Source organism: Vombatus ursinus, unplaced genomic scaffold (genome assembly GCF_900497805.2).
Source record: "Vombatus ursinus unplaced genomic scaffold, bare-nosed wombat genome assembly UNPS02010394.1, whole genome shotgun sequence".
Lineage (NCBI taxonomy): Eukaryota > Metazoa > Chordata > Mammalia > Diprotodontia > Vombatidae > Vombatus > Vombatus ursinus.
This window is the reverse complement of record NW_020950172.1, coordinates 7,965,291-7,990,888: the sequence shown is the minus strand read 5'-3', so window position 1 is coordinate 7,990,888 and position 25,598 is coordinate 7,965,291. Positions and strand designations below refer to the sequence as shown.

The following is a 25,598-nucleotide window of genomic DNA, read 5'->3' as shown; positions in this document are numbered from 1 at the left end:
TGTTCCCCGCCGCCCCCCGCAGCCCCCGGGGCCTCGTCCGTGCGCCGCGGGGCCGCCTGCGCCCCTTCCTCGGGAGGCGCCATGGGCACCGTGCACGCGCGGGTAACGTGGGGCCGCGTGGAGAAGGGGAGGGGGAGGGGGAGGGGGAGGGGGGAGAGGGAAGGCGGGGCCCTCAGGGTCCCGATTTACAGGAGGGGAAACCGAGGCCCTGAGAGGCGGAGAGCCCCGAACGTGCGTTGACGTCGGGGCGACTCGTTCTTGTTAGCGTCCCCGTCATTCTCACGATCCCGATCGAAGTCGGGGCGGGACCTGGTTTTACAGGCGGGGAAACTGAGGTTTGCCAGGGCACCCCCCCTGCAGTGACAGCTGGACGTGGAAGCCGGTTCGTGTCAGGGTCACGGATGTGTTTACACACACAACGCGGGCGCGACGTGCGTTCACCTTTACGTGAACTGGAGGGGGAGGGGACCTTGTGGTATTGTTGGGGAAACTGAGGCCCGCGCCCTCCCTCTGCTGTCAGCGGGTGACGCAGGGAGCCAAGAGAGCTGGCAGAGAGCCGATCGATGAGGACGATCGATCGATCGATAAGGATGATCGATCGATCGATCAATGAGGAGGGGAAGAGGTGTGCACGCATAGATGGTCACGTGCCTGCTCTTCCATGTGTCCAGGGATGGAGATACCCTGAACAGAGAGAGATGGGCAGCCAAGTGACAGGGTGGGCAGAGTGCTCCTCCTCCTGGGTTCAAGTCCAGCCTCAGACGCTCACTAGCCGGGTGACCCTGGACAAGTCCCTTCCCCCTGCCTCAGTTTCCTCATTTGTACAATGGCGATAAATAACAACACCTCTCAGAATTGTTGTGAGGGTCGGTACTGACTCTCTGTGACCCCACAGACCGTCCTGTCAGTGGCTTTTCTTGGCAAAGACACTGGAGTGGGAGTAGTTTGCCCCTTCTCCAGTGGATTAAGGCAAACAGGGTAAAGTGACTTGTCCACGGTCACACAGCTAGTAAGTGGAGAAGTTGGGTCCACCAGGCTGCCTTTCTAACTTCAGAGCGCTCCATAAATGCTAGCTCCTCATTTTACAAATGAGGAAACTGAGTCGCGGAAAAGGGCAGTGACTTGCCCAAGCGTCTGAGGTGATACTGCAGCCCTGTTCTTCCTGATTGTCAGCGTGACGTCCGGCATGCCCCCAGCATGCCCGGTCAGCCTCTCACGGATGAAAGCATCGAGGGTCACCTTGGGACGTCCTTCTGGAAAGGGCTGGCCGGGCCTGGGGATCAGCCGGTGTTAGGAGGATGAGGTTTGAGGCCTGGAAAGGACCTTGAAGGTCACCCGGTCCAGGCTCCCAGGTGAAGGGACTGTCCCGGCGCTGACGGGAGCAAGGTTGCCTGGTGTTTGCCTGGAGGGTGAGCTTTCTAGCCATCGGGGCCACCCCGGGGCAGGGGGAGAGGAGAGAAGGTCACACATTCCTTCCTGCTGGGTGCAGTGCACTGGGAGACGCAGCCATGACCAGGGAGGGTCAGCCTGGGTCACTGTGTGCGGCTGGCTGTGTGTCCAGCTATGCTCCCAGCCTGGCCGGGAGGGCAGAGGTCCAGAGGCCCCTGCACGCATTCCACAGGCTCTTAGGTAACAGCCAGTAGGGACTTGTCAGGTCATTTGACCTCATCCTGGTGATTCGTGGAGGAGGAAGCTGGAGCCTAGAGAGGGGGGGTGACACAGCGGATCATTGACTAAGCCCGACCCCCAGGCAAGCCCAGTAAGCCAGCTTATTAGGTAGCTGCTCTGTGACCTTCCGAGCCTCAGTAAAATGGGGTAATCGTAGTGCTTTCCCCTTCCCCCCAACTGAAGTTTTGAGATGGTGCATGTAAAGTACGTTGTGCGCTCCCCTGTGCAGGTGAACACGCTATCTCGGCAAGGAGGCTGGGCTGGGAGGCAGAGAGCCAGGGGTCCGATTTTGGCTGAGTTGCTAACCACCTGGGTGATAGTGGGCGGGTCACCAGTGGCTCCTCGGGCTTCGGTTACCTCATCTGTACAATGGGGCTGTTGGCCCAGATGATCTCTGAAGCCTCTTCTCCCACTGAATCCCGTATCCATGCTCAGCCGCTCACTGGAGAAGGCAGTGAGTCCCCTCAGCCTGTGGACTTCAGAATACAGGATGAGAGCTGATGGTAATTCAGCCCTCTGCAGTCTGCATGGGGTTTTAGATTGGTCCCCAAGAGGTCATTCTAGCATTCTCCCTGTTTCTGTAGTTGGAGAACCCTGCAGTTCTTCCTGGAATGGAATGCGCCCCCCCCCCCCAGGCTTCCCCCAGGGACATAGACATCAGGAGGTCTGGGGGGGGGTGACTTATGAGCCCAGACTGCCCACCCTTAGGAGAAGCAGCAGAGGTGCCCACAGTGGAGTCTGAGGAGGTTTCTAGGGCAGGATATTGCACAGGTTTTCCTATCCCTTGACTGTGATGATAGCAAGTGGTTCTGCTTAATCCTGTGTTTGTCACAAGGGAAGGTTCCATCTGGGGGAGATGGAAACGAATGACTGGAAAAGCGTTTATTAACTGCTTACCCCGTGTGTGCCAAACAGAAGGTTGAAGGCAGTTCTGCCTTTTTTTTTTTTCTTTTTGGTGAGGAGATCAGGGTTAAGTGACTTGCCCAGAGATACACAGCTACAGTTCTGCCTTAAGGAGCTTACTTCTAATGGGGGGGTGGGGGTGGGGGCACACCACATAGTAGCCAAGCAGTGGCTCATGGAAGGGTTTCTCTTTTCATAAAAGTAGGTTGATATGCCTTGTCCAGGCGCAGTGACAGAGTTGATGTGCTTGACTCCTCAGTGGCCAGTGAGAAGCCTAGCTGGAGCTGGGGCTGGCATAAAGGGTTTATCCAGGGCATGGTTTCTGGGCCTGGCATCTGGGGGGCTGGTGGGAAAACATCTTGGGAATGGGGTTGAAATGTGAGATTGTAGCTTTATAGATCACAGAATCATCTCTTTGGGGTACAGACCAAGCGGTGCTTTGCAGGGTCAGAGGGTATGCAGTTTTATAGCCCTTTGGGCATAGTTTCAAATTCATTCTCTAGAATGGTCGGATCAGTTTACAATTCCACCAACAGTGCATCAGTGTCCCTACTTTTCCACATCCCCTCAAACATTTGTCATTTTCCTTTTCTGTCGTATTAGCCAATCTTTTGGGTGTGAGGTGGTACCTCAGAGTTGGTTTAATTTACATTTCTCTATCAAGAGTGATTTAGAGCATTTTTTCATGTTACCATTGATTGTTTTGATTTCTTCATTTGAAACCTGCTTGTTGATAACCTTTGACCGTTTATTGAGGAATGTCCCTTTCATAAACTCGGCCAAGTTCCTTATGTAATTGAGAAATTAAGTCTTTCTCAGAGAAACTAGACGTAAAACTTTTTTCCTCTGTTTCCAGGGGTATGTTTCTAGCCATCAGGGAAGCAGTCAGTAATTAAGGAGGGATTGAAGATTATGTTTTATAAATTGTGCAAGATTTGGCGATCTGCATCCATGGAAGAAATTTCCACGTAGGGAGTTTCTAACCCTGATGATCCTTTCATGTCTCCCTGAGCCTTACTCCTGAGTCTCTGTGCCAGCACCTCGTGCTTTTTCATTCATTCATTTGATTCTCGTGACTAACCCTCCGGAGCAGATACTGCAGGTTCCCTCCCCATTTGATAAATGAGGAGACTGAAGCTTGAAGTAAGTAGTAGAGGCAGGGGCAGTCATATATGCGTTCCTGGGTCTAAGTCTGGGAGGGGCCCAGAGGCTGTCTGGTTTGCCCCCCCCCCAGAAAGGGAAACTGAGGCCCAGGAAGACTGACACGCTTGTCCCAAGGCTAGTCAGAGGCAGCCGCTATATCCGCCCCCCAGAACCAGGAGGATAGGGATGGTCACAGACACAGCAGGGGGTAGAGGGAGACCATAATCGGCTCACCCCTTCCTGCCCTTCCACTCTCCTCACACCATGCTTGCCCTGAATGTTCTGCGGGCCACTGAGCCAGGACTCCTGGCTGTGCCTCGCTCACCACACTGGCTCCAGACCTTTTCACTGGCTGCCCTCCCATGCCCTCCATCTCTGTCTACTGGCTGAAATCCCACCCTGTACAGGAAGCCTTTCCTAATCTTGCTGAATAAGCTCATCTCTTCCCCTGTGACTGGCCTGGGTTATCCCGGGTCTGTCTGGTTTGTATGTTGCTGTTGGCGTGTGTCTCCTCCAATAGACTGTGAGCTCCCAGGGAGCAGGGCCAGCTTTGGGTTTATGTTGGCCTTTCTGTGTGCCTCCAGGGCTTAGCACAGCACCTGGCCCGTGGCAGGTACCTGGTCAGGGCCTGCTGCCTGCCTGACCAAGGTGGTGATTGGGCCATCTTGTGAAGAGCAAGAAGAAGGTTTTATTAGGTGGCCTAGTGGATAGAGCTCTGGCCTTGGAGTCAGGAGGACCTGAGTTCAAATGGGCCCTCAGACACTTGACACTTACTAGCTGTGTGACCCTGGGCAAGTCACTTAATCCTGATTGCCTCACCAAAAAGAAAAAAAAAACAAGAAGAAGGTTTTACTGGAGCTGGCAGAGTTTGGACCTGATGTGGAGGATGAGGAGGTGGGAGAAGGGTGCAGATGAAGCAGGAGAATGGGCAGCATTGGCCAGTCTGGACCCGAGGCCCCCCACCGAGCGCCAGGGCCTCGTGCCTGCCCACTCCTCCTTTTCTCACCCTCTTCCTTCTTCTCTGCTCGTGCCTGAGAGTCACTGCCCGTCCTTATTCAGAAACCAGGTGAATACAGAGAGGGAGAGTCCCTGCCATCTATGAATGCCCGTCTTACCCCCTCGATCTTTCTAAATGCAAAGAAATGAAAATTTGGAGGGTTTTAAAAATAATAAGAAATCTCCTCCATTTATATTTATGCCTGGACATGCAATTTGGCTTGATCAGCCATTACTGAGCTGCATCCGGGAGACGTGGAGAGCCAAAATGGCATCCAGTCCAAATGTAATTGTACAATTATTTGGGTTATAAGTATTTAGATAACCAGTCTAGCCTTTATGTAATTCAAATGATTTCTTGATTTTAGAGAGTTCTGTACATGTGTCTTTATCTTTATTAATATATTCTGATTTTTGGTAATTAGGGCTAATAAAACTAATTTGGTTTTGAAATAAAAAAAAGAAAAGAATCACTGCTTGTGTTGTCAAATTCACCAGCCCTGTGTCATGGCTGAGGGGCCAGCTCAGGTTGGGGGGGAGGGGCGTCTGTGATCCTTCCCCTGTCCCACCAGCTGGGCCCCCAGCCCGTTGTTCTCATGTAATAGACCTGCCCTGACTGCTGGTGTTGGGCCCAACACTGGGGCATTGTGCAGCCCGTGGTGACAGTGGTCAGTGGAGGTGTGTCATTGTTGGCTGCTTTTGGCTGTATCTGCCCCTAAGCCATGATTTTTCTCTTTTAGAGCTTGGAGCCTCTTCCGGTCAGCGGGCCTGACTTTGGAGGTTTGGGAGATGAGGCTGAATTTGTGGAAGTCGAACCCGAAATCAAGCAGGAGGTCCTGGAAAACAAAGACGTGAGTGTCTCCCTGGAGGCCCACCCAAGAGCAGACTTGGGAGCATCCTATCCCCTTGTGTTCAGTGTTGCCCTGCCCAAAGGCCACAGTAGGGAAACTGAGGTCCAGAAGGGGGAAGGGCAGGCAGAGAAGGGAACAAGCTGGCGGCCTTTGGGCTTCAAGCTGCCATTTTGGAATTTTCACAGATCGTGCTGAGCTAAGGGTTGGTTGGTTGGTTTTGAAGAGTGTCTCCAATGGAAATTTGGCACTGGGAAGCCAGAGTTGAAAGGAATACATGTGAAGTTAGAGACCAGGGAAGGAGAACCAAACTGTAGTGAACTTTGGGCATCACACCAGATCCGTGAGACGTGAGCCTGGGGCACAGAAGGCGTTCACTGAATGTTTGTTGGCTGACCGACTGACCACTCTCCTCACTCTGCTCAGGTGGTGGTCCAGCATGTCCATTTTGATGGCCTGGGAAGGACCAAAGATGACGTCATCATGTATGAAATCGGAGATGTCTTTAGGGCTAAAAATCTCATTGACGTGAGTATTGTCTTAATCATCAGTGTTATGGTTTGCAAAAACACTTCCAGTCTGTTAGGTAACTCAGATCTTGTGACCATCCTGAGGCCAGCAGGTAAGTCTGCCTCCATTTTATGGAGGAGAAAAGAGCCCCAGTGATGTTACGAGGGTTGGCCAAAGCCCCCTGCCAGTCAGGGCTGGGAGCAGGGCTTGGGGCTGCTGGCGTAAGCTTCCTGTGGGCAGTGTCCTGTTGCATCCTGGTGTTCCACAGACCATGTGGGTGCTTGTGACATTTTTCCTTCTAAAATATTATATTTAAAACCATCTGTGTGTCGTAAATGTTTGTGTGTAGCATGGTCTTGGTATGGAAATAGGCGTTATCTCTGTTTTTGCTTTAAAAATAATGAGCTATTGCATTTCTAGTCATTGTCCCCTCCTCAGTACATTATAAGGTTCCCTTGGCTCCTTTGCAGGTGATGAGGAAGGCCCACGAAGCCCGGGAGAAGCTGCTCCGCCTCGGCATCTTTAGGCAGGTGGACGTTCTGATTGACACATGCCAAGGTATGTGAGCCTGGGCCAGCCTCAGGTGTGGGTGGCTGGGGGTCTCTCAGCCAGTCGGGTCTCTGCAGACGCTGGTGTTCTTGAGCATGCCACACCCAGTGAGGTGAAGGAGAAGATGCCTGGCTCTTGAGACTCCAGGTTATTGGGGGAGCTTGGCTCTGAGCTCACCAAGCAGTGCCCTTCTCCCATGCTCTGCCCCCACCTTCCTCCCCGGATCTGGCAAATTTGAGGGGAACCTCCGTCCATGAGAGGCTGGGGGGTGATGCAGAGAGCCCTGGCCCAGGGTCGGGAGACCCGGGTCCTCATCCAGCTCTGCTCTTGGCTCCTTCGGGGACCCTGGGCAAGTCTCTCAGCCATTCTGGGCTTCCGTTTTCTTGTCTGTCCAAGGGGGGTGATGCTTAAACAGTAAAACAAGATGATGTGGGGGGGTCGTCATACACCCTCTGTGGGGTCGCTATGGTCCGGGGCTCAAACAGTCATGGTATTTCTTCTCTTTGTCTCGACTGGCAAACACTAGGGGTGCGTTGGCTCAGTTCTGCACAGGGAGAGGGGTACCCGGGTCCAGCCGGGCCTTAGAGGCCTCCTGTGGCTGCAGGTGTGGGATCCGCTGAGAAGGGCAGAGCTGTCATTTGAGACAATCAGGCACGGTGGGCACCATGGTGCCTTAGACCTCATTAGCTGTGTGACCCTGCCTCAGGTTCCTTATCTGTAAAATGAGAATAATAATAGCATTGACCCCCAGGGATGTTGTGAGGTCCAAATGAAATTTTATTTGTACATACACATGCACCTATGCATACACACATATGTACACACATGCATAGATATGTACATATACAGGGGTGTGTGTATATATGTACATACACACATACACGTATATATATGCTTTGCCAACCATAAAACGCTACATCAATGCTAGCTGTTGTTCTTTTCCCTCCTTCTTGGTATCTCTCCTTATTTCTGTCCCTTCCTCCCTGTTCTTCTCTTCTCGGGCTCACTCTTTCCAGGTAAGAGGGTCAGTCAGTAGGTGCCAGCTTAGGGGCTGCTGTCCCTCTCCACGTAGGAGCCCCCCCCCCAGCATCCTTGACAGATGGCGCGGCCGTCCAAACGCCGCAGGCCCAGCAGCTCCCGAGGCAGCCGGGTGGGTTTGAGGGCGGCTGATGCTTTGTGATTTCAGCCCCACCTGCTTCCCATGAGGGCTGCCCTTAGGAGGCTCATGCGGTCAGCCTGAGCCCTCTTCTCTAGGACAGACCCAAGCGGGCTTTTACCTGGGCCACGATTCCTAGATTTCCTCACGTGCTGACGGGAAGAGCTGTTTTTTATCGTGGTTGTAGCAAGCTCTGACAGACGCGAATGTGTTCATATACAAAGAGTGGGGAAGAGGGGATTGGACCAAGAGCCGTGACTTTGGATAGACACATATCAAGTGTCAGGCGGCAGTGCCCGCGCTGCCCTGCTGCTGCTGGGTCCCCTCCCGTGCTTCCTTCTGCCCGCTTACACGTTTCATTGACTGTCCTTGCTTTCCTTTGTTTTTTTCACAAATACCCCTGTCGGCCGGCGGGGCCGCCCTCCCTCCCAGTGACCAGTCAGCACAGACCCCAGAGGAGAAGGCTTGTGTCAGGCAGGCCGGGCCCCTCTTTGCTTGGCCGTAGTGGCGGTCGGTCACCGCGTTGGTCAGGGTGCCTGAAGTTTCCAAGGCTGTTCTCCTTTACAGTACAGCTGTTGTTGTTCACCTTTTCTCTGGGGTCTTCCTGACTCCCGACCCTGCCCACCGTGCCGCCAGCTGCCCAGTGTTTGCAGGCTTAGAACAGTCTTAGGTAGCGATGCTCAGAAAATAAGACGTTTCCCTGCGCGTGGAGGGGCAGGCTCTGAGCGGGAGTGCCCATCCGTGGACTGTGTTTTCCGCGTCCGTGAGGGGACATTTCCTTCTTGCTTTTTGTCGTGTGACCAGAGAAGCGACGCTGGTCGTCCTTCCTGGTCTTCACTTGCTCGTTTGTTCCTCGTGTAGGCGACGACGCCCTCCCGAACGGGCTGGACGTCACCTTCGAGGTCACTGAACTGAGGCGGCTGACGGGCAGCTACAACACCATGGTGGGCAACAATGAAGGCAGTATGGTACGCTTGTTTCTCTTCTTTCCAACCCTGGGGTGGGGCCAAAAACATGGTGGAAGGAATTCTGTTTTCCTCATTTCTCAGAGTTTCCTCTTGTCCAGTGGAACAGAATTAAATCATAGAATGTTAGGGCAGAGAGAGGCCTCAGAGAAGGGTCCTTGGCCGTCCCCTCCAGGTCCAGGTGAGGGAGGGCTGGAGGGTGGTTGTGGCTCCCAGTCAGCAAGGGCAGCTGCAGAGCTCACCGGAGGCCAGGACTCCTGGGGCAGCGTCGCTGCCACCCAGCTGTCCGGGCTCAGAACGTGGCTCCTTGGCACCGGGGTCGCCGGGCAAGGCAGCTGCTGCCCTGTCTGCAGCTCAGGTTCCCCCTTTGGGAAATTAGGGAATGGGGCTCCGACCAAGGTCTGTCAGCTTCAAGACCTGGGATCCTAGGACCCCCTCCTTCTCTTCTGTAGATGCTCTGCCCCGCCCAGAGTCACCTGTGTTAGCAAAACAACAAAATAATTCAAGAATTCTTTTTTGCCTGCCCCCGCCCCAGGTATTGTGCTCCTGTCAAAGGCCTCCTAGCACTGGGCTCCCCATTTAAGTAGAACTTTCTGCCACTGGAGTTGGATTTGCCTGAGCTTTACAAAGAAAGCTTTAGGAAGCCTTCTACATATCACATCGGTGCCCTTTCCGGAGTGCAGCCTTCCCCGATAAGACAAACTGTCCCAAATGATGGTCCCAGCGTCACTGTTTGACGATAGAGAATGCCGCTTCCGGCTCCTGGGGGCCCTCCTCCCTGTGAGAAGCAGGAGCGAGAACATGCTTCCTCCTTCGTCCTCTGGGCCTGCCCTGGAGCTCACCTGAAGTGGGTTATTTTTTTAGGGATTTTCATCTTTGGTATTCTGACCTTGACAGACATCAGAAAACACAAAGAGCAGGAGAAAAAGGATCCTCCGTGAGACTGTTGCTCTCTAGTACTAAGAGCACATCTCTCTTTGTCCCTTGTCCCGTCAGCTCGCTTGCTGTTCTGCGTGTCCGCGTCTGCCTTGGGACTTTTTCCTTCCAGGTGTGTGCGTGTTTTAGTGGTTTTATGGATGTTCTTTGGATGTCACCGTCAGTAGCTCCCCTCTCTTACCCTCTATCAGAAGCCCTCCCTTGTCACAAGCACACGCAGTCCAACCAACCACATCCACGTGGCGGCTGAGTCTAAGGACGTGCATCTCGCTCCATGCCTCTGTTTTTAGGACTTTTGAATGGATTCATGTGGAAGAGCATGTACGCATTTGGGTTTTAAGGACAGAAGAGTATCGTCTGCTCTATGGTTCTGATAGATGACTCTTTGGGGTGTGGGCTAACATCTCAAAAGACTGATCCACTGTACTCTGGGTTTTCTGCTTTGTTGGAGGGGACAGATGATCCTCAAAGGCCCTCAGCCAAAAAGTGACTCTAGAACTTTTGGCCTAGAATGTGATTTTTCACTGGTTTGTGACTTCTTAATCTTTGAAGACAAATAATAAAGCCATAACGTGGACATGGAAAGACCCCTTAGAGGTGTCTACTGTGGTCCTCCTCTTGCTTCACCGGAGAGGCAGAGGCTTGGGGTCAGGCCTAAGTTAGCAGGGTCATGCAGGCCTCCCCTCCCGGGCAGTGAGTTGATGAATTGTTCTGTCAGTGGTCGTGGCTCGGGCCGATGGAAGCTCTGCTGAGCAGGGGTCCCGTGGACCGTCTCGGCCTCTGCCAGGGTTTCCAGCATCTCTGGTGGGTGTTCATGCCAGTTCTGGCCAGTTCACAGTGAATCCCCTTTTGCTATCTTGGCCTGAGTGAAGACAGGACAGCATTTGGGCGCTGGGGGTCACCCAGAGTGTCGCGGGGTCCAGGGTCTGCTTCCTGTGTTTGCCTCCCGAGCAGCTCCCAGGGTCCCTCGGGCTGGACTGAGCCACATGCTTCTCTCCCTGCCACAGGTCCTCGGCCTCAAGCTCCCCAATATTTTTGGCCGTGCAGAGAAGGTGACTTTTCAGTTCTCCTATGGAACAAAGGAAACTTCTTACGGCCTCTCCTTCTTCAAGCCTCAGCCTGGAAACTTCGACAGGAAGTAAGTGGGGAAGTGGCTCCCAGGGGCCCGAGGTGGGGGTGGGGGTTGATTGCAAGGCTCACTGGCTCTGCCCGCTGCCCCCTCCTTTTCTCGCAGCTTCTCTTTGAACCTGTATAAAGTCACCGGCCAGTTCCCGTGGAGTTCCCTTCGTGAGACAGACAGAGGCGTGTCAGCCGAGTACAGCGTGAGTAGCGCCTCGCGGACAGTTATGTGAAGAGGGGTGCCAGGTGGGCTGGGAGGGAAGAGCATGGCGCCCGGCTGATGCCCTGTGCCCGTGGCTGGGCCCCTGGGGGGCCACGCTGATCAGGACTGTCTGTGGATCCACAGCCTGGGCTCTCTCCACCTCTTGGTCCTGCTCTGTGCATTAGGCCCTCACGGCCTCAGGGTCTCATGGATTTGGCTCAGGAGCACTGGGGGGCGGGGAGGATGCGGCTGTCCCCAGGGCCCCTCCACTTCCCCTCTCTTTAGCTTTACCTTGATTCCCCCGTCTGCCTGCTCCCCTTTCCTCTGGCCTACAGGCAGAGTTCAATCAGCTGTGTCCTTGAAAAACCTTCCCTAGCCCCAGAGAGGGCAGTGCGGCGGGGAGGCTGGATTGGAGCTCAGGAAGATAAGTCTTCCTCACTCTGGGCCCAGTGTTCTGTCCACTGAGCTGCTGGTGGGAAAGTTGAGGCTCATAGGAAGTGCAAAGCCTTCCAGAGTCCCACGGCGGGCTTAACCTCCATTATTTCCCGCGTGTGTGAGTGTGTGTGACTGTGTGTGTGGGTGAGTGTCTGTGGTGAGAGTATATGTATGCATGTATACGTGTGAGTGTATGTGTAGGAGTATATGTGAGTGCATATGTGTGCATGAGTATGGTTAAGGTGTAATTGTATGTATGTATATGTGGGTGTGTGTAAGTGTACATGTGTGTATGAGTACATGTGTGTTTGTGTGAGCATGTGTGTGATGAGTATATATGTATGTGGTTGCGTGAGTGTATGTGTATGAGTGTGTATGAATGTGAGTATGGTTAAGATGTAACTGTATGTGTGTGTATGTGAGTGTAAGTGTTTGTGTATATGTTTGCGTGAGGTGAGGAATTGTGTGAGTGTATGTATATGCGTTTTGTGTGTGCTTATGGTTAAGATGTAATTGTATGTGTATGTATGTGAGAGTGTGTGTAAGTGTACATGTGAGTATGGTGAATGGGTGTATATGTTTGTGAATATATGTGTGGGCATGCATGTGTGCATGGGTATGTGCGTATGTATACATGTGATTGTGTGAGTGTATGTACACCAGTATGTACGAGCGTGTGTATATGTGCACGAGCATGGTTAGGTAATTGTGTGTATGTGTATGTGAGAGTGTGTATAAGTGTACATGTATGTGTGGGTATATATACGTGTGTTTGAGCATGTGTGTGCATGAGTGTATGTGATTGTGTGAGTGTATGTATATGAGTCTATGAGTGCATGTATATGTGTGAGTATGGTTAAGGTATAATTATATGTGTGTATGTGAGAGTGTGTGTAAGTGTACATGTAGGTGTGAGTGTGGTGAATGTGCATGCGTGTATGAGAGAGGCAGGCGCTCCTCGTGGAGGGAGCAGACAAGGGTGTGGCAGGTGGACGGCACCCGGACGCTGCGGTCCTGTGTGACTTTGCTCGAGCGTCTGGGCCTCAGTTTCCTCACCTGTAAAGCAAAGAGTTGAGCTCGATGGTCTTTCCTGGTCCCTCACAATGATTGTCTGCATGGGCCCCAGCCTGGGTGTGACCTGTGCTGCCCGCACCGTGTGCTTGGGGTGGGGGAGAACACGCGTGATGCTTGCTGAGCCACCTGTGTTCTGCCATGAGTGAGTGCTCAGCACGGCTCCACTCGTGGGCTGAGTGCCATGCGGCCTTTTCTTCTGTGTAGTTCCCCATATGGAAGACGAGCCACACCCTGAAGTGGGAGGCCGTGTGGCGGGAGCTGGGCTGTCTTGCGAGGACAGCTTCGTTTGCCGTTCGCAAGGAGAGTGGACATTCTCTCAAATCGTCTCTCTCGGTACGGATGCTTCTTTTCTTGGGTGGGGGGGAGGTTCCTGGCGGCGGCCGCGTACCCTCAAGGGCCCCTTTCCTTTGCCCTTTTGCCTGGACCTTCTCCAGGAGCACAGGAGTATAACATACCCTGAGCCACAGGTCAGTTTTAGGGGAGAAAAAAGTGGGTTGGGGGCACTGACTTCCCAGGCCCTGGGGCCATCCCCAGGGCCCCAGGGCACTGAGGCTGTGCAGGGAGGGGTAGGAAGAGGTTGAAAGGCCTGGGGGAAGAGGAGGGGTGCCCTGCATCACCTGGTGACCCCTGCTGAGAAGCTTTTTCACTTGTCCTTCCTCATCCGTACCTGAGGAATGGCTTGAGCTCTCCTCTTCCGTGGGGTCTGAGGAGGGCGGCGAGGATGGCCACTGGCTCCCCACTCCGCTTGGAGTGTTTCCTGCTAACATCAGGAAGCTGCGTGGAGGCCCCAGCTAAGGAGGCACTCCTGGGCAGGTGCGCAGTCCCCATGGATCTCATTCCCATTCCTTTCAGCACGCGATGGTCATCGATTCTCGGAACTCCTCCATCTTGCCGAGGAAAGGCGCTCTGTTGAAAGTGAACCAGGTAGTATCCACTCATGAATGCTTCATGACCGGGGAGGAGTCTCCCAGGGGTTTGGCAGGAGAGTGAGCCAAATGAAAGCATTTCTAAAATGCCACGTTTCATTTTATTTTTTTTTCCAACACGCCAGACTGGTCTTGGGGCCTGTGGCCCCGTTCTTGATGTGGCTCTGGAGCTGGGGGCGTGGGATTGAGGGAGGGGGGAGCATTGAGCTCGGTGATGCGGGCTGGGGTGGAGGTTTAGTTACTGCTGCCCAGGGGCTTAGCGGACAGTCTGCATGGTCACAAGTACAATTCTTGGGTCCTCCCGTAAGGTGACTCACTCACCTGGAGCAGCCTTCCATCCCCATGTTCAAGGCTTCTCTGAGGCTGTAGATGCCTCTCTTACTCAGGGGGCCTGAGACACCGGGCTTCAGAACCCACACAGAGATGCTTTTCCAGACCCCCCTTGCTGCCCGGCCTGCCTGACCAGTGTGGGCTCTTCTCTGCTCTCCTCTGCAAAACAGGAGCTGGCCGGCTACACGGGTGGGGACGTGAGCTTCCTGAAGGAAGACTTTGAGCTCCAGCTGAGCCAGCAATTCCTCATGGACACAGTGAGTGCCGGTCCTCAGCAGAAGGACCCGTCTGCCGTTCTCTGGGGCTGAGACCAGATCTTTTTGTGAAAACCCAAGCATTTGATTATTTCAGCTTTTGAGCCGAGGATGGAGATGTCTCTGGGCTCCCGTTTTCTTGGTTAGACCAGCTCCTTTTCATCCTCGTGCCTGAGCCCCTAAACGCATCTTCTGTTGTTGTTAGCCCTCATCCCAAAGATGGTGAGAGCTGCAGCCGAGCTGCGTGTGCATCTTTATACCCCAAACCGCGCTTACCAACCCTCTGCTGCGGGGCCTCGGCCAGACGCCAGACGTGGAGGTGACCCTGAGCTCAGCCGCCTCTGTGCTGCCAAGGCTTCCAGTCTCTGGGTCTGAGCCTAGCCTGGCTTTACGTGTCTCTCACTGAGGCATTGCAGATGACTCCACCTTTAGGGAAATGCAGGCTTTAAGTGTGGGTGTGATCTCTGCAGACTTTGTCTCAGTTAATTCTCATGCTGTCCTTGGGCTCTGGAGCACACGCATCGTTTATCTCCCTTGATGGAGGAAGAGACTGAGGGTCAGAGGGCGAGGGACTGCCCAGGGTCCCAGCTGGCAGATCCAAGGCCTTGATCCCAGGTTGCTCAGCACTCGGTTCCTGCCGGGCTTTTCCTCAGGATCCAGTGATTCTCTTGTATTAAATACCCATCATCTTGACCACCTTCTGCCCGTGTTGAGGCATCAATGTGTCCAAAGAGAGGGTTGAAGGAGGCGCCCTCACACAGTCCTCTCTCTCTCTAGGTTTTGTCGGCCTCTCTCTGGGGCGGGATGTTGGTGCCGATCGGGGAGAAGCCATCAAGCATTGCCGATAGGTGAGTCTGTTGCCGCCATCTTGGTCTTTGTATAGTCATTTTTCAGGAGAAACTGAGCCCCAAGGCTGGGGAAGCCCGGTGGTCCAAGAAGCTGGACTCTCGCCCACCTCGGACCCTTGCTGCCTGGCTGACCTTGCACAAGTCGATTCCTTCTCTCTGCCTCAGTTTCCTCATCTGTTTTGGCTCCTGCCATCCTCCTCTCTCTCCCAGGCCAGGCCTGGTCATTGTAATGACAGATTGATGTTGTTTTCATAAGATCTTGTGTAGAAAATTTGGGACTCTTTAAAGATGGCGGTGCTTTACACTTTGTTTGTTTGTTTTAATTGTGTTGTGAGTGTTACGTGGAGCCTCGCTTTGAGCCCGTCGGGTGTCAGAACGTGGCAGCGTCTCGTGTGGCAAGGCCCCTGGATTCAGAGCTGCGCTCCTTGCTGTCAGGGCTGAGGAGCCGAGGCCCACAGCAGGGCAGGGGTTTGCCTACGCCGCCGACAGCCGGCTCTGGCACTCCAGGCTGGTGCCGAGAGACGCTGCTCTCGCTTAGGAAGCGTTCATACTTCTGTGGCCCTTGGGGATATTTTTGAGGCATGTTCCTCACAACTACCCTGAGGGGGCAAACGGGGGCAGGGAGCGTCTCCAGAGCCCCACTAGTGACTGAGCCCTCACCGGTCTGGCCATGGTGTGCCAGTCTGCAGGCCCCCTCCCGCCCCCGTCCAGACGAAGCCTTTCCCCTTTAAATGTAGCTAAGGACCATTTACCTCCATGTAAATGGCTGCGGCTGACCCAGGCCACAGGTAGAAATGCATGATTGGTCTAGAACCCCAAGGCAGTTGTACTGTCGTGGGGGCTCCCAGAAGCCTGGGGGCCTGACCACATGACCTGTGTGACTGTAGGGGGGGGGGTCACACCCCTGCTGTCCCCTCTGTGAAGTAGAGGAGTGGCGGCCCAGGCTCGGCCCTCGGAGGAGGACTCTATGCCAAACAGCTTTTAGCCTTCTTGGAAGGTGAGCTCAGAGAAAACCCCTCCATTCCCCAAGCGCTCTTGAGGGCATGTGAGGAAAACGTGGAACGCAGGGTAGGAAGAGCCGGGCTCGGCTTCGGGAAGAGGCCCAAGAGACAGGAGGTGGGGCAGAGCAGGGAAGGCCCGGAGCCTCGGCTCAGCAGGACCGATGTCTGTGCTCCCCACCCTTGCAGGCCCTGTCTGCTGGGAGGATCGTTCAGCTGTAAGCCCTCGGGGTGGGGCCCAAGCCTGGGCCGTCATCAGGGCTCCCTGTGCCCTGTGCATCCGGGCCGGGGCGCCCCTGCTCTTCAGCTCCCAGTGACTTTGCTGCGCCCACGCAGGCGCTGGGCTTGGAGGCAGGATCTGATCCCAGGGCTTCCTGCTTCTGGGCTGCTCTGCGTCAGGCTGTGTTCTGAGTTCAGATCTCGCAGAACCAGCTGCTCTTATGTCTTCTGGTTGGCTGGGGGTCGTGGGGCTCCTGGGCTTCCCTGAGCGGCAGTGCTGTTGTCCTTTCAGGTTCTATCTCGGGGGGCCCACAAGCGTTCGGGGCTTCAGCATGTACAGCATCGGACCCCAGAGCGAAGGTGAGCCCGGGCCCTTCCTGCAGACTCTCACCTTGTGTGTCCCACGTTTGGTGCATCAGGGTTGAGTCCAGACTGGCGCCCTTTTAGGAAAGTGACTGGGAGGCCCCCTGCGGCAGAGGCCACGTTTTTCTTCAGCGCTCAGAGAGTTAAGGAAGGTGCCCATGGTTCTGGGTCTGAGTCTTTGCCTCTGTTTCCCTGACTTCAGCCTTTGCCTTCCTCACCCCGCCCCGGCCATTCTGGCCCCCCTCAGCTTCTCAGGCAGAGTGTTCTCCTCCAGGCCTTGGGGAGAATCCTTCATTGAGGGCCCGCCCGCTCCCAAGGGGCTCCCCTGAGCGCCCTGCCCAGCCGGCTCTTGGGCCACCTTTTTGTGGGTTTGTCATCTTTGGGGTAAAACGATGCCTCTTTTCAGCCTCTTCTGTGCACTTCTTTGTGGGTGACACACGACCTTATGTCTCCCTGGTGCTCTTTGGGTCACTAGTGACGGCAGTGGTCTGTAAAGAGCAAACCCACCTCCTCACCCAGTGAACCACCAGCACCACGGGATGGTTGGTACAGTCCATAAGTGGTCAGTGATGAGCCTTGGTCACAGCCCGTGTCCCACCCTGAGACGTGCGGCCTGCACAACCCTGAGTGAGTGAGGCAGCTCCGGGGCTCCAAGTGGCCGAATAGCCGCTGTCTGCCTCAGGACGGGATTTCCTCAGCAGACACGTCCCGGGCCAGAATGGCTCATGAACACACACACGCACATGCACACACTTTTTCCTTCCCTTTCTCTTTCTTCCTCTGTGTCTCCTTCCTTCATTCTTATTCTCCTCCTCTCCCTCCTTTTCTCCCTCTCCTCCTCCTTGCCCTTTCTCCTTCTGGCCCTCCTCCCAATCCAGGCCATGTGTGTTTTCTCATTAGTGTTCACCTTCTTAATGCCCACCAGCACGGCATCATTCGGGTGGCCCAGGCCCTTGGTGCAGAGGCCCCCACAGTCAGCGGTCAGGGCTCCCATCTGGGATTGGGCCCCTAGCTGTCCTTCTCTTTGATAAGAAGCCCCTCTGCTCCCCTGTGGACTTGGAATCCTAGGGTTTCCGGAGATGTGGTAGGAAGTGATGGGTGGAGGTTACAGTCAGGGAGAGGCCGGCTTCCTTTGAAATCAGTCCTTCCAACAGTGGAAGACGAGGAGGTCAGAGAGAGGCCGGCTGGCTCGAGGCTGCAAGGGAGGATGCAGCAGGTGACCTCCGGCCCATGACCCCAGGAGTCTCCACTTCTCTGGGGTGAGAGCGTGGGACCCCAGCCAGAGGTCTGCTCATTCCCTAACACATGTCCTGTGTGTGTGCCCCTGTCTAGGTGACTACCTGGGAGGAGAGGCCTACTGGGCGGGCGGCCTACACCTCTACACGCCGCTGCCCTTCCGGCCGGGCCAGGGCGGCTTTGGGGATCTCTTTCGGACCCATTTCTTCCTCAATGCAGGAAACCTTTGCAACCTAAACTATGGTAAAGTCGGACTTTCTGGGAGAATGTGCTGCATGCTGTGGGTTCATTTGTTTACTTTCCTTTTCTCCCCTATTAAATTGTAAGGTTCTTGCAGAGAGGGAAGGAGGGAAGAAGGAAGATGGAGGGAAGGAGCATTTATGAGGCACTCACGATGTGCAGAGCACGGTGCCAAGTGCTGGGGATGCAGAAAAGTCAGACGAGGCGGCCCTGCTCCTCGGGGCTCCCGCTGTAAGGGGGCAGACACCCAGAGAGGAGCGGGCAGCCGCAGGGCAGACCAGGCCCTGCTCTGCCTTGGGGCAGTAGTGAGCGGATCTTCTCATGGTCACACTTAGTGAATGTCACTGTCCCCAGGGCTCTTGGGCCCTGCGCCTGGGGCTGAGGGGAGATGATGGCATGATGTGCCCGGCCCATGCTGCCCCGGCTATCTCTCAGGGCTAGGCTGGTTTGCTTGCCCGTGGGTGGCAGCTGGGTGGTACTTGTTGCTGTGAGTCATGAGAAGGTGGGCCCCTTCAGTGATGGCTGTGGGGGCTGGGCTGGAAGCAGGAATGGTGGCATGTGGCTGGCCGCTGGTAGAGTATTATTACTGTAAGTAATAGCCGTGATAATAACTAGCATTTATGTTGGGCCTACTGTGTGCCAAGCATTGGCTCGTTTGATCCTCAACAACCCTGGGAGGTAGATGCTGTTGTTATCCCCATCTTACAGATGAGGAAACTGAGGCAGATGGGTCACACAGCTTCTAAGCGTGTAAGGCCGCACCTCAGGCAGTACGCCCACCTCCCTGCTCTCCCATCTTCCCTGAGTAACAAATTCTTTCTCTTTTTCAGGGGAAGGTCCCAAAGCTCATCTTCGTAAACTGGCTGAGTGTATCCGCTGGTCGTACGGTGCTGGAATTGTCCTCAGACTGGGCAACATCGCTCGACTGGAGCTGAATTACTGCATTCCCATGGGAGTGCAGAGGGGTGACAGGTAGGCTGGCTGGGGGCACTGGCTCCCCATGAGGGACTGCGCAGTGGGGCACACAGCGTGAATCGTTTCAGTGGCGCCTTTGGGAGCCGGACTCTGGGACCAGCAGGTGACAAGTATTGCTCCTGCCTTCTCCCTGGCCAGCAGGACCCAGCCCCTCAGCTGGTGCAGGAATGCTTACAATAATTTTACTAAAATTGACTCATTTCTCTAATCTGTGCAACTGCATTTTAAACACCAACGACTCCAAGCAGATGCACGTGGGGTCTTTTCAGTTTGAGGTGCGGCGTTCATTCTCCCCTCCCCAGCATGTGTCAGTGGACGCAGCTTGGTCCTTCAGGTTTTCCTGCCAAGCTCCCCCCGCTTGCGTGGCCCCGTAGAACTCGGGGGGGAGGGGGGGCCTGGGGGGGCAGACCTGCTCGCTCCTGGGGCAGCTTCCACGTCAAGATGAAGAGGTCGGCAGTGGTGGCTCGTGCTAAAGAGCCAGGGCCTGGAGGGCGGGTGACGGGGGCTTGCTGCTGAGGGCCATTCACTTGACCTTCCATTTTTATTTGTGAGGTACATGCTAAGGTGGTGGGTGTGGCCCCGGAATGAGGGCTCGTGTGTTAACCCCCGTGAAAAATAATCAAGTAGATTCACAGTCAACCAACATTTCAGCAAACCTTGAGAAGTAGTGCAGAGCCCATGCTGGGTTCTGAGGAAGTGTAATCTTTATATCATCCAGCTGTCAGAGAGAGACAGAGAAAGAAGAGAGGAGAGGGAGAGACAGAGAGAGAGAGAAAAATAGGAGAGGGGAGAGAGGGGAGAGGAGAGAGGGAGAGAGAGAGAGGAGTGGCCTTGTGTGCCCTTGGGCAGGTCACTTGGCCATGATTCAGTGTCCTGGCCTGGGAAATTAGGATCGATTTGATCCGGTCTGATCTTTCTGTCCCTACACTTTTGTAACGGATTGGCTAAAAGACAATGTTTTTCTCTGTTTTCTTGTGGAGTCGCTGCTGTCTGTAGTTTTCCTTGAGGCCTCTAGAGGCTTCTCTGAATTCCGTGGCTCTCCTTTTCATCTGACAGTGCTGGTGCCGAATTGCTCTTTAAATTGCTTTACATCCTGCCTTCTATCACCAGTGAAGTTAAAGGCCTGTCCTAGAGATCGTCTTGATTGCAGTGTGGTTTACCTTTGAAGGGAAAGCAGATTCTTGCTTTGACTTTTCAGGGCCTGCCCCTCTGCCCCTTGCCAGGCCCTGGCTGCCAGCACATCTGCCCTGAGATGGGGAGGGCGTGGGAGAAGACCGGCTTTAAAGGGCTGTGAAGGATCTGACAGGATTAGGGGGCCAGAGGAGCTTTGCCCTCCCTCCAAGTGTACTGTTTAGACTTCTGTTATTAAGATGGAAATGCTTATAAACCTTGAGGCAAAACTCAAGTCTTTCACGAGTAAGGTTAGAGGGAGTCAGGGTAGGGAGAAGGCTGTGCTGCCATTTTTGTGGAGTATTTACCATTTTCAGGTACTGGTGCAGAAGTTATCTGAGTTCTAGGAGGGGGTGGGACCCAGGTGAGGTCCTTCCATCCCCGTTCATAAGTGGTGGCTTATTTTTGGATGGTCCCGACAAGTCCTGGGAGTTAGAGAGACGTCATTGCCAGCGTTTATTAAGCACCTACTATGTGCCAGGTACTGTGCTAAGTCCTGGGGCTGTGAAGAAAGATGAAAGACAGCCGGAGCTCTAGGGAGCTCGAAGTCTAAAGGGGCAGACAAGCTGTGCACAGTCAAACTAGAGCTTTGTACAAATTGGGGCTTGTCTCAGAGGGAAGGCACCAGCACGTTGGGGGATGAAGGAGGCCTCTTTGCAGAAGGTGGGACCTCCGAGGAGGCTTGAAGGAAGCCTGGGGTGGAGCTGACGGAGAGAATTCTGGGCTTGGAGGACAGCACTTGAAAATGCCCCGAACTGGAAGACATTGTGTCCTGTTGGAGGAAGAGCGAGGGTGGGGAGGGGGGCAATGTCACTGGGTCCCCGAAGACATGGGGAGGGCTGCGTAACATGTCAGAAGACTGGAAAGGCAGCCTGGGGCCGGGTCATGAAGGACTTGGGGTGCCAAACAGAGGATTTTATGTTTGATCCTGGAGGTGATTAGGAGCCATGGCAGTTGATTTAGGGCTGCCAGTGTCCAGGGCGCCAGGCCTGTAGTCAAGAAGACCTGAGTTCAAATACAGATTCAGACACTCACTAGCTGTGTGACCCTGGGCAAGTCACTTTAACCTCTGTCTGTCTTGGTTTCCTCCACTGTAAAACGGGGATAATAATAACACCTATCTCCAGGTTTGTTGTGAGGATCAAATAAGTTATCTTTGTAAAGTGCTTAGCAGAGTGCCTGGCACATAGTGGGCACTGTATAAATATTATATTGAAGGGGGCTGACATAGCGAGACCTGCACGTTAGGAAGATCACTTTGGTGGCTGAATGGAGAGTGCACTGGAGTGGGGAGGAGAGCCCTGAGGCATGCAGAGTCCCCAACAACTCCTTGTCTAGCCCAGGTGTGAGGCAATGAGGGCCTGCACCTGGGTGGGGGCAGGGTCAGAGGAGAGGGGGGAGTGTCTTCAAGGGGTGTTGCAGAGGGGAGATTGACAGGCCTCAGCACCATATTACATGGGGGGGGTGAGAGAGAGTGAGGAGGCCAGGATGACGCCTAGGTTGGTCAGCTGGGGGCCTGAGAAGTGATTGGGAAGGTAGGAGTGGGGCAGGGTTTGGAGAAAAGATCAGGAGATCACTTGTGGACGTGTTGAGTTTAAGACATCTACAGGCCATCCAGTTGGAGATGCGGGAGGGAAGGTCAGCAGGGAGGTTAGCGCCGGACAAATAGATCTGAGAAACATGCACAGAGATAATAATTGAATTCACGGGAGCCGATGAGACCGCTAAGCAAGCTAGTGCAGAGGAAGAGGGTGAGAGGGCCGAGAGTGGAGCCTTGGGGGATGCTCCCTGACTTGGGTGAAGATCCAGCCAAGAGTACTGAGAAGCGAAGCGGTCAGCCGGGGCGGAGGAGAACTGGGAGAGAGCAGTCACGGAAATCTGGAGAGGCGGGAGATCCACAGGGTCAGCAGCTGCAGGAGGTCGAGGAGGAGGAGGGAGGAAAGACCGTTGGATCTGCCCATTAAGAGAGGATTCGTTACTTTGGAGAGAGCGGCTTCAGTGGAACGATGACTGTAGCAAGTGAAGAGAGAGCAGAAAGGTTGTGGAGGTCCTTACTGTAGAAGGCCTTCTCCAGGACTCTAGCCACAAAGCGAAGAGAGATGGGATGGTAGCTGGTGGGGATGGGGGAGAACTGGGATGGTCATTTGTCAGCAGTGGGGAGAGGGGACGATGGGGTGGAATGAGATTGCTCGGGCAGATAGAGGGATTTAACCTTGGCAAGGGGAAAGGCCACCTCTTTAGGGCGGAAGAGGAGATAGTTGTGAGTTGCGTCTGACTGATGGGAAATGAGGAGGAGGGGAGAAGAGAGAGCCCTTGGCAAATGGCCTCAGCTTTTCCAGTAAACTATGAGGCAAGATCTCAGGTAAGAGGATCTAGGATCACAGCTGTTCAGCTGGGGCCCAGCTTACCTGAGGAGTGGGCCAGAGTCCAGATCTCCTCACTGGCTTCCCGTGCTGCCTTTTCCCTAAAATAGCTTCTGATGGTCACTCTGCTCTCAGGTAATGGGGCCACTCTGTGGGCTGGACTGCAGGGCTTTGTAAAGTGCAGATGGTTTGGAAATCACATTTAAGCCACAGATTCTGACGGAAGTCCCTCCTGGTACTGTTAAAAACAGCTTCAAGATTTGTAGAATTGTGTGTTGTCGTGTTTTCTGAGCAGAGTTTCGTGGTTGCAGCCTTTTTGTGCTGATGCCTCGTGTGACGTGTGTATTTTTCGTTTCAGGATATGTGATGGTGTTCAGTTTGGAGCTGGGATAAGATTTCTGTAATTTTGAAGAAAAACCTGATCCCATTGGAGCCATCCACGAAAGCTTTGGAGTAAATCACTCACTGCTGTCCACTGTTTTCTTACAGCCTCAATCTTTGTGTGATTATTTAAGTGCAAACTTTACAAGAAACCATATTAATAAATTTTAAAAATAATCCTTCGACAGTTGGACTGTGGCTGTAATTTCCTTAAAATAGTGGCCTGTGTACCTCGAGGGGCCAGTGCATAGCCAGGCTGTGTCAGAGAAGGGACTTGAACCCAGGCCTTCTGGGTGTCGAGGCCGGCTTTCTGAACTCTGCACCTCGTAGGAACACAAGAATGAGCGTATTCCTGCCTCCAAGGGGGGAGGAAGGAAAGCCGGGAGAGGAGAGGGCTCTGGGCAAAGCAGCCCTGACCTTTTGCCCAGAACGTGTCCTGAACTCTAACCCATTCATGACGTCCAGGGCGCTTGGGGCTCCTCGCCTGTAGCCTTGTCTCTCCCTGCCCCCGTACCTGTGTGAGTACTCAGTATAGATGGGGAAGAGATTTGCCTAAGGATGCCTAGGGGGGACTGCAGCCCAGTCTTACAACTGCATGCTTTTTGCCACGTAGTCTCGTTTGGGAATGCAGCCATTCCCAGCCTTTCTGAACATTCAGTCCCTCACGACGAGTCACCAGGCCTGGATCTGCACCAGCCAGCCCAAGGTTACTGGGTCAGACCTCATCGGCCCACTTTAAGGATCAAAGCCTCGGTGTTGGCTGTGGTTAAAGCAGTAGCTGCAGGGAAGAAGGACCAGGGGAAGAGTTCGCTAGTTTATGAGGCAGACACACCATGAATAGAGCATGTTCCCAACTCACCACTTGTGCAGTTTGGAATCCTGGGTTCCTCTGCTCTGGAAAACAAAGCCTCCAAGTAACTGCTGCGCCGTTTCCAAACACCATGAATTAAGGGCTGGGCTGGCTGTTAAATCTGATCAGGACAGACTTTCCCTGCAGGTCTGATTTCAGAGGGTCTGTCCTTGTGGGCCAAAGAGGGAATCCAGAGATTGATTCAGTGTGCAAACCTTCAGTGCTTTGTGGAGCAGGGTGGGGTCTCTCCAGGGTGGAGCCCGTTCTTTCCTGAAAGCAGATTGGGCCCAGCTGTCTACAGTGGCCACAGGAGGGGCTCATGTGTGTGCTCACTTCGCCTCCCTCCCTCAGACAACTGAAGAAAATGGTCAGAAGTTGGGGAAAATGAAGGGTTGTTCAGGCAGGCAGAACAGAAAAAAAAAATCAGGCTTCTGGCAAAGTTGTTTTGATGAGTCCCCTGAAACGGAAAATAGATAGGGCCACAGGATTAGCAGAGACTTTTGAGAGGCAATATAGTGCAGTGAGTAGAGCCTGGGACTTGGAGGCAGGGAGATCTGAGTTCAAATCCTGCCTCAGACCCTTACTGGCTGTATGACCTCAGTTCAGAACTGAGCTTCAGTTCCTTATCAGTAAAGTGGACCTACCTTGGATAAGCCCTATGAGCCTCATAGCATCATCTTCAGAGATCTTGAGGGGGAAAGGAGAAGGGAATAAGCATTTGTGAAGTGCCTACTATATGCCACGGCTTTAACAAACAGTTCATCCTCACAACAACCTTGTGAGGTAGGCGCTTTCCTTTTCCCCATTTACAGATGAAGAAACTGAGGCAGAGTGGTCAAATGACTTGCCCGGGGTCACACAGCTAGAAAACCTCTGAGGAGGAATTGGAACCTAGGTCTCTCTGCCTCCAAGTTCGGGGCCTTATCTGTGGTAGCACCCGGTGTTTAGGAAGGAGGTCCCATAGAGTTGATCTCCAGCATCCTTTTCCTCCCCATGCCTGGAGAGCTCTAATAGTGTCCTAATCGGTCTTACTGCTTTCTATCTCGCTGCCTCCCCCACCTGCAGTCCGTTGGCATCAGTGTCCACAAATCTGGCTGATGAAGAGACCTAGTCCTGCCCTCCCACTCGGTATCACCTCACACGGCTCCCCCAGGTCTTTATTTTGGAGAGAAGCCGAGCTCCTTAGTGTCCGAGATCTGGAGGTTTCCATAATCTGGTTCCAAGCTTTCCTTCTGGCCTTATCTCAAAATGCTGTTGTTGTTCCGTGTTCCAGTTGTATCTGACTCTTGGTGACCCCACTGGGGGTTTTCTTGGCAAAGATACTGGAGCAGTTTGCCATTTCTTCTCCAGCTCATTTTACAGAAGAGGAAACTGAGGCACACAGGGTGAAGTGACTTGCCTAGGGTCACACAGTCTGAGGTCACATTTGAACTCAGTTCTTCCCTACCCTGGGCCCAGCACTATGGCGCCACCTAGCGGCCCATCTCATAAAATAGGCCCCTCCAAACCAGACTAGTGGCTATCGGATGAACAAATGACATTCCCTGCACGTGGATTCCCTCCCTCTCCTCCCAATCCGTCTGCCTGTTGGAAACATGCCTACCCTTCCAGACTCCACCCAGACGCCCCCGCTTCTCTGTCCCTCCATTTGAAAACGGCCACTTCTTCCAGAACTGTGGTCGTGCCTCTCTCCTGCTGTCCTCCTGGGATAGCCAGGGCCGAGCCCGTCGTTTCATTAATACGGGAGGCCCCAGTGAGGAGACGCCCTCCACCAATGCAGATTGGCACCTGCTCTGAGCCCGGGGCACTTAGCCGGGACATGCCCTGCCCCAGGACAGGAGTCCTTCAGGAGGGCCTGCTGTCTGCATCATGGGAGGGAATGCCAACTTTGAGGAGTGCAAGATCCCACTTGATGCTCAGTGTACTTAGGCTTCCCTGACT

The 25,598-nt window shown here is 54.0% G+C and overlaps 1 protein-coding gene across 1 annotated transcript; it reads left to right on the top strand.

Moving 5' to 3' along the window:
* On the top strand, positions 1 to 22,994 carry SAMM50 (SAMM50 sorting and assembly machinery component). Its single transcript, XM_027854363.1, has 15 exons — positions 1 to 102; positions 5,451 to 5,561; positions 5,985 to 6,086; positions 6,539 to 6,626; positions 8,635 to 8,741; positions 10,682 to 10,812; positions 10,909 to 10,996; positions 12,709 to 12,837; positions 13,357 to 13,428; positions 13,931 to 14,017; positions 14,792 to 14,862; positions 16,372 to 16,439; positions 17,775 to 17,921; positions 18,749 to 18,890; positions 22,785 to 22,994. The coding sequence occupies exons 1-15, from the start codon at positions 82 to 84 to the stop codon at positions 22,828 to 22,830; spliced, it is 1,410 nt and encodes a 469-aa protein (XP_027710164.1). The 5' UTR covers positions 1 to 81; the 3' UTR covers positions 22,831 to 22,994.
* Positions 22,995 to 25,598: the final 2,604 nt, after the last annotated feature.

Coding starts and splice junctions, on each gene's coding strand:
- SAMM50 (XM_027854363.1), top strand. CDS start 82: ATGGGCACCGTGCACGCGCGG. Junction 10,813..10,908: donor CCTGGAAACTTCGACAGGAA/GTAAGTGGGGAA, acceptor CTTTTCTCGCAG/CTTCTCTTTGAACCTGTATA. Junction 14,018..14,791: donor AGCAATTCCTCATGGACACA/GTGAGTGCCGGT, acceptor CTCTCTCTCTAG/GTTTTGTCGGCCTCTCTCTG.